Source organism: Aulonocara stuartgranti (genome assembly GCF_965226115.1).
Source record: "Aulonocara stuartgranti genome assembly, chromosome: 19".
Lineage (NCBI taxonomy): Eukaryota > Metazoa > Chordata > Actinopteri > Cichliformes > Cichlidae > Aulonocara > Aulonocara stuartgranti.
In genome coordinates, this window is record NC_138955.1 from 17,942,501 (window position 1) to 17,950,026 (window position 7,526).

Below are 7,526 nucleotides of genomic sequence, written 5' to 3' on the forward strand. Positions count from 1 at the left end.
GGAAAGGTAAGTTTAATTTAACATGAGTTATTTGGCATTATGTGCATTCAACATGTGTTGTCTTCATGTATTTCTCCCTGTATTTTTCCCATTTTTTTAGTTGTAACCTTGCTTTAAATATGTGAAAACACAAGAAATATTTCAAGCTGATTTTCTTTTCTACCAGGATTACCAGTTGCTCAGGCTTAAATTCCTCTTTTCCTGTGTGTCTGTGTTTCCCGTTTGCCCCAGTTACATAGCACATGTCCCTGGCTCAGCACACAGCTTAAACATATTCGGCCGCTTTCTTTTGGTTGGTTAAAATTAAAGCAGTAAAGGAAAGCCAATGTTTACTAAGCCCACACAAACCATACTTATTGCTGTAGTTTAAAAAGAAATGTATCAACTGAAGAAAACCAAATAAGATTAAAAGAATACAGCAGTAATAAATCTTATGTTTGCCGGGTAACTCTTGTATGGACTTTGAACTGCTGATCATTGCTCCACTGATGTACTTTTATCTTTTCTACTGAAGCATACATAGGCGAGGAATGAAAGCCTTTCAGGCTTAACAGCTAATTTGACACTTGAATATCCCTCTCTGAGTGCAACGGCATTTATAACTAAGGATGGAAACATAATATAAATGTTCCATTATGTTACAGTACTTTCTAATATAGCTGTGTAGCTGTAGCACACACACAAGTGTTGTGTGTGTGTGTGTGTGTGTGTGTGTGTGTGTGTGTGTGTGTGTGTGTGTGTGTGTGTGGTCGTTCTCTTGACTTCATAGCACTCGAAAAGATTTATCTTGTGGCAGATTCATGTGAATGCACTTCAGATTATAGGTTGTCACACTTCAGATGACAATATTAAATTAAAGAATTTCAGGAAGTGTTTGTAGCATTGTAGCATATGTCACACTTAATTTTTTGTCACTGCCTTTTAGGTCATCAAGTGCAAGGCAGCAGTGGCCTGGGAGCCCAACAAGCCCGTAGTGATTGAGGAGATTGAGGTCGCCCCACCTCAAGCCAATGAGGTTCGCATCAAGGTAAGAGATGTCCACCTTCAAGACACACACATATCTGTATTTGTTTTATTACAATTTTATAACTTTTTTTGTCCTTGTGTTAAAAACAACTTGCTCGATGCAGTTTGGAAGGTCCGTTTAATGAAAGGTTGGATAGCATGTCAGTGTTTACAGTCTTTAATGATTAGCTTTTGTGCAGATTGTGGCAACATCGGTGTGCCACACAGACCTGTACCATCTTTTCGAGAGTATGATTAAAGATGGCTTCCCAACTGTCCTCGGCCACGAGGGAGCCGGCATCGTTGAGAGCGTGGGGCCTGGAGTTACGGAATTTCAGCCAGGTCAGTTTTGAATTCCTAAGAGTCCTGTCAGTTTCATGTGTTTACAGCCAAAACAGTACATGTCTGCTTAATGGGATGGGAAAAAAATACAGTAACCAGTAAGTCTTTTTTTACAATCTAAATGTTTGCAGTTTCTCTTTTGGCAGCTTTGTACAACTAAATGTTTAAAGCTGTTGGATCTTGTGGTCCAGGCCACTCAATCATAATACTTAGCAGTAAATTAAGTAGATATTCTCCATCGACTGAGGTCACGCAGCTCAACAATAACAGCATCAGCAAAGCCTCTAAAAAGAAGCATGGGAAATATTCTGTTTGGTTTCACTGTTGTTTTCTTTTAGGAGACAAGGTGATTCCTCTTTTCCTCTCTCAGTGTAAAGAATGCCACTTATGTAAGAATCCCAGGACCAACCAGTGTGAGGTAGCATGGTGAGCACTCATCTCCTGTGATCCATTTTATCTTCAGTTTTGTTCATAGGCTGTTAGAGCATTAGACACGTGCCTTTAAAAAATGTTGTTTTTAATTTTAGCATAAATTCTCTTGTTCAGGACCAGGATTAATCAGGCCATCATGGCTGGAGTGGAATCCAGGTTTACCTGTAAAGGGAAGAGGGTGCTGCAGTTTATGGGGACCAGCACCTTCTCTGAGTACACTGTGATCAATCAGATGGCTGTGGCTAAGATTGATCCTGCTGCTCCTCTGGACAAAGTCTGTCTTCTTGGATGTGGGATCTGCACTGGATATGGGGCAGCTGTTAATACCGCTAAGGTTTGTAATTTGGGCTTGGATTTGGGAATTGGAAATGCGCTTGTTCTCTCTTTCAGAGAAGTATTAAGACGTTCATACATAATTTTTCCAGATTTTGGAAGTGAACCCTGCAGTTGTTGCTGCTTAAATCTTTTAAGTGTGTCTGTAGAGGCCCTGTGACATATCAGGGCACTTTAAACCAATCTGGGAAGAGCAGAAGCAGAAGTTTTGAGTGTTTGCTGATCTGGAGGATTCAGGTGTACATTAGCAAAATGCCAAAATCTTGACTGGAGTGAATGTCACTTTGAGCACTTGCCACAGATTCTTAATAGGATTGAGGTCTGTGCGGGCCACTCCAGGATCTTGGTTTTAGTATCCTTGAGGAACTGTTGGACTAATTTCAATGTATGTTTGGGGTCATTGTCTTGTTGCAAGACAAGCTGATGCTGATTGAATGTCGTTAGGAAGCCAATTGGTTGCACAGGTGTGATTTCAAAGCTGATTGGTTAATTACTGTAGGTGTGTTTTGAAAGCAAACATTCACATGAGGCTAATATTTTGACCACCCCTTATTTTTTACACTATATGGTAAAAAGTAAGCCTAAAAATATATTTTATATTACAAAATGTACCAGAAGCTACCAAATAGCACTGGTGAATTTTTAATTATATCAAGTTTTATCAATGCTGCAAACATTGGGAAGAAGTTTAGATAAATGTGCCTTAATTCCTGGAGGGGCTAATAATTTTGGCCTCAACTATAAATGCTAAACTTTATGACAGCACAATTAAAACAAAAAAAAAAAAAAAAAAGACTCAATAAGTGGAGCTTGTTTCGAGAATTTGGCAGTAGAAAGACTTTTCTCTCTAAAAAGAACAAGGAAGTTATCTGGAACAATGTCCTTCAGACAAACAAGGCCACGAGATTTTTTTTTATCTATAATACAAAGCACCACGCCTCGTATCTCAACCTCATGTCTCTGCTATGGTGTCTAGACATGACATTGAGATCTGTAGTGAGAGTAGGAAACAGGTGAGAGTGAGCTTGTAGTGGTGGAGGCACTTTCTGGGAAGAAGATGAATAAATATCAACAGAACCAAGACAGAATACATGTGTGTGGATGAGAGAGAGAGACAGGTGGAAAGGTGAGGTTGTGAAGAATAGAGATTGTAAAGCTTCAGCAGACCAGCTAGTTCAGAGACTCATCACCCCGGAAGAAAGCAAGACGACGATGGAACCGTTTTTTTTACTTGTTAGCAACGGAGGCTGGTTGGAACAAGGCTCTTGGAGCTGAACGCTGCTCACCTGTTTCCTAGCCAACTTCAAAGAAACAGCCTTCCCTTGCAGCTTTTTATTCAGTGAATACAAGCACCACCCATATGGTCACAAAAGGTTAGAACACTGTGTGTGTGTACATGACTTCCTGCCACACAATATATGCTTGCAACGGTTTAACCACATTTCCTAGTTATCCAAAGGTCATCTCCCCACACCCGTATACGGCTTAACTTTAATGGTTCACCATATGCAAGCATAGGTGAGCTCCTAAATGGCCGGGGGTGGACATTCCTCAGAAGATAAGGAAACCAGAATCTCACATAGAATGTGCCTGCAGTTAAACGGCTACAGCTAATTACCTCCCCCAGCATCATAGATGTGTAGGGGAGGAACAGAAGAATATCTAACCGTGCAGTTTAAGGCACGGTTTACAAATTTAAGTAAAACAATGGAAACATTTAACAATTTCAATCTAACAACAGGAGTTTAAATGCTTTGAATAAATATTCAAATGTATGGTTAGAGACACTGTAATTTGATTGTATATACAATGACAATAAATGCTTTCATTCATCCAAAGCAGCAGACAAGAGAGGAGAAGAAGGGTGGAGAAAACGAGAACAGTGTCAGAGGAAAAAGTTGAAATAATTTGTGTGCTTGGTGGTACTGAGTCCTTTTCATTTCAATTCAATTTTATTTATATAGCCCCAAATCACAACAATAAATTGAGCCATTTTTGACTTAAAACTAAAATCTTTTCAATAGAAATTCTCATCAAGATTGAAATGCTTTGGCAAGAGTTACCACTCATTAGAAGATACAGAATATGTCCATTCATTATGTTTCTATATATTAGAACTTTACTATACCCAGCACAAAGTGTCTAAGTCTCTCATCTTGTAGGTTGAGCCGGGCTCCACCTGTGCCGTGTTTGGTCTGGGAGCTGTGGGTTTGGCTGCAGTCATGGGCTGCAAGGCTGCAGGAGCCAAAAGGATTATAGCTGTTGACGTCAATCCAGACAAGTTTGAGAAGGCCAAAGTGTTTGGAGCCACCGACTTTGTGAATCCCAAAGATCACGATAAACCTATCCATGAAGTGCTCACTAAGATGACCAATGGAGGCGTGGACTACTCATTGGAATGTGTTGGGAATGTGCAAGTCATGGTAGGGAGATTTAATCTAATGTGGTTTAAGAACATGGAGCATGAAATAAAGTTAACCAAGCATACTTTTTTTTCCCTTAGCATTTAAAATGTAATAATTGATTTTAATCATTGAAGAAGCCCTTTGATCTACTGACTCTGTGCCCTTTTCCATCTAGCGCAGTGCCCTGGAGTCTTCAGCCCAAGGTTGGGGTGTCAGTGTGATTGTTGGATGGACAGACTTGCATGACATAGTTATTCGACCGGCTCACCTCATCTCTGGACGTACGTGGAAGGGCTCCATGTTTGGAGGTGAGATCAGTCTATTTTACATCCTGTGAGGCTGTGGGAGTGTGTGGGTGTGGTGTTGCTCTTTCTCTCTCTGCCCTCACTCCAGGATACAGCTGCTGCTCATTCCCTCATTCAGCACCTGGACCCAGTTAGCAGTTAACTCTCAGACCTTATATAGGGTTAGAGTGGGGTGGGTTTTCTCTTTGTCGTTGCACTGATTGTTAGGGAATGGAGAGGTGCTATAGTGTAGTTGTGGGAGCTAGTGATGGGCAGATGAAGCCCCATGAAGCACTGAAGCTTTTCATCCAATTGGTTCACCCCAACGCGAAGCTTCATGAAGCTTCATTTGCTCTAGCAGGACACCTACTGGACGTAAAAATAATAGCTGGCATGAATTTGAAGAGTGTGGCATTTTGCACACAGCCTGTAAATGTCAACAACAAAAGGAGTGTGTAAAACATGTATATTGTAGTGATGGCAGTATACTGTGTATATTTATACTGGCAGTATGGGAAATGATTATTTGGAAATGCTTGAAATGGAAATGATCATTTACTGTGAGGTGAGGTGTGGTTGGGGTGTGGACAGTAGTTGTGCTTTTGTAACGTTGAGGTATGGACAGCTACACACTGAGGCTTTGAGCCTCAGTCCTGCCTGTTCACATTTTATTCTGTAAAAACTAAATTTTCACTGCTTTTACGACCTTTTTAGTGGGGAGAACATAGCTAGGATTTAATGATTTAACAAATCTTTTGAATCCTTTGTCCTCCACAATGCTAAATGGCTGGGAGTCCTCAATCACCATGCTAACCAGGTCTTCATCTATTTGAGATTGTTCTCCTGAGGAAAGACAATAAAGACAAAGCACAAATATAAATATCACACACGTAACTTATAACAGTTGTATAATATTGTTATATCATTTAGTAACATTACTGCATCCTATATTATCATTGCATTTGATGGCTCACCTGGTCTTGCTCCACAATCGGTGTCCCCCTTATTCTCATGCAAAGCTCTGTAGTGACTAAGCATGGATGAGGTGTTGTTGTTATATCCCAGCTCCCTGGCACATAGCAAACACTTCACCTTGTACAAAAGTCAAGACAGCTCAACATAAATTGTATTGCACCATCAGTATCATGGAAATACATCTTCTGTAGAAATTTACATACCTTGTTGGGAGGAATAAGATCAAAATGTTCCCACACAGGGGAGGACATCCTCCTCTTCTTAGCTGGCTCCATTCTCTCCAGACTTTCTCTCCTCACTCTCATAAACCTCCAAACTGTCTCCAAACTCTCACTAACCGCAACTCTCCATCAAACACCCACATTTTTGAATGAAGTCTGAGGGGTTTATATCGCTGTCATATCTCGCGGCAAAGTTCGAACCACTTCATGAACCAGTCATGTGGTACAGCCGGGCAGCGAGGCTTCGGACGTCATCATTTTCAGCTCCTCCCATAAATGAAGCAAGCCTCGATACGCGCTTCGCGGAAACGCCCCCTCCATTACTCGACACACGCTCCGAAGCCTCGATACAGAACGTCCCATCACTAGTGGGAGCAGTGGGGAGGTTTACTGCTTTCAGTGAGTAGTGTGGGCTCCAGCAGCAGTAAGGTGTGTGCTGCTACAAGTGATTAGGGTGGGCCTGTGGGCTTTAGAAGTGCATTATTCTTTGGTGCTTGTTTGTTCTTCCACCTTCTTAAGACACATAAGACTGAGTTGTGACCTTTGTCTTTTTTGCAACGCCGCTTTATTAATAAGAACAATCTCTTTGACTTGGGATTGTTCATAATAAGAACTTAATATTCACCACACTGCTTTGTTTGGCTTCCTTCTCATTCTTTCCTGGTCCTGTTTCTACTGTTCCCCACACCTACCCCTAGACCTTAGACTGTTACATCCCCACAAATAACTATTATCACGGAGTGATGAATCGCAAGTAAAGGAGCTTTAAGTTTACATGTTCTAAAATGTGGCTCTTATTTTAATCTTGTGATTCAGGATTTAAGAGTAAGGACGGCGTCTCCAAGATGGTTAAAGACTACCTGGACAAGAAGTTGAAAGTGGACGAGTTTATTAGTCAGAACATGACTTTGGATCAAGCCAATGATGCCATTGAACTCATGAAGAACTGCAAATGGTAGATTTGCCTTTCACAGCTGAAGAAAAACACAAGTTATTATTTGCTAAAGTGAAACTCAGTTTTTTTTTCTCTTTCTTTCCACAGCATCCGGGCGGTCATGAGTGTTTCCCCACCATAAGACCACTGTGCTGCTTCCAGCAACATTAAATCCAGTAGTGTATCACTACAATCAGTTTAAATAGTTCAGTGAATTCCTCTGTGGACATTCATATGAATTCATATGAGCAAAAATTTAAAAAGCATTTATGGATAAATAAAATGGCATGAAACAGATTGGTTTGTGAGACTCCTGGTTTTTCTTGTTTTATTGGTTTTTATGTCATTAAAGTCTGTATGAAGTGTGTCTAGCTAAGATTTACACAGCGCAGCCTAATAATATAAATGTTTGCTTTACTTGGCAGGCTGTGTTGTAATTATTCTGCTAGGACTGATACCATGATTTGTCCCCTAGCAGTCCTGCTGGTTTCTTGTAGAATTTGTGATAAGAGAGAGGATACTGCAGCAATTCCTGTCGATTCAAGTGACAAAGCCAGCATACGTATGCCTACCTCTACAACTTGGCTCATACAAG

The 7,526-nt window shown here is 40.7% G+C and overlaps 1 protein-coding gene across 1 annotated transcript in view; it reads left to right on the forward strand.

Moving 5' to 3' along the window:
- The window catches only part of LOC309695142 (alcohol dehydrogenase 1-like), a 19,717-nt gene extending 12,489 nt beyond the window's left edge, over positions 1-7,228 (forward strand). The window contains exons 2-10 of the mRNA XM_082515619.1: positions 1-6; positions 926-1,027; positions 1,206-1,347; positions 1,686-1,773; positions 1,894-2,113; positions 4,275-4,535; positions 4,693-4,825; positions 6,814-6,952; positions 7,040-7,228. The exon at positions 1-6 is cut by the window's left edge and continues 75 nt beyond it. Coding sequence (XP_082371745.1) covers positions 1-6; positions 926-1,027; positions 1,206-1,347; positions 1,686-1,773; positions 1,894-2,113; positions 4,275-4,535; positions 4,693-4,825; positions 6,814-6,952; positions 7,040-7,073 — 1,125 coding nt within the window. The 3' untranslated portion in view covers positions 7,074-7,228. The remainder of the gene's footprint in view (positions 7-925; positions 1,028-1,205; positions 1,348-1,685; positions 1,774-1,893; positions 2,114-4,274; positions 4,536-4,692; positions 4,826-6,813; positions 6,953-7,039) is intronic.
- Positions 7,229-7,526: the final 298 nt, after the last annotated feature.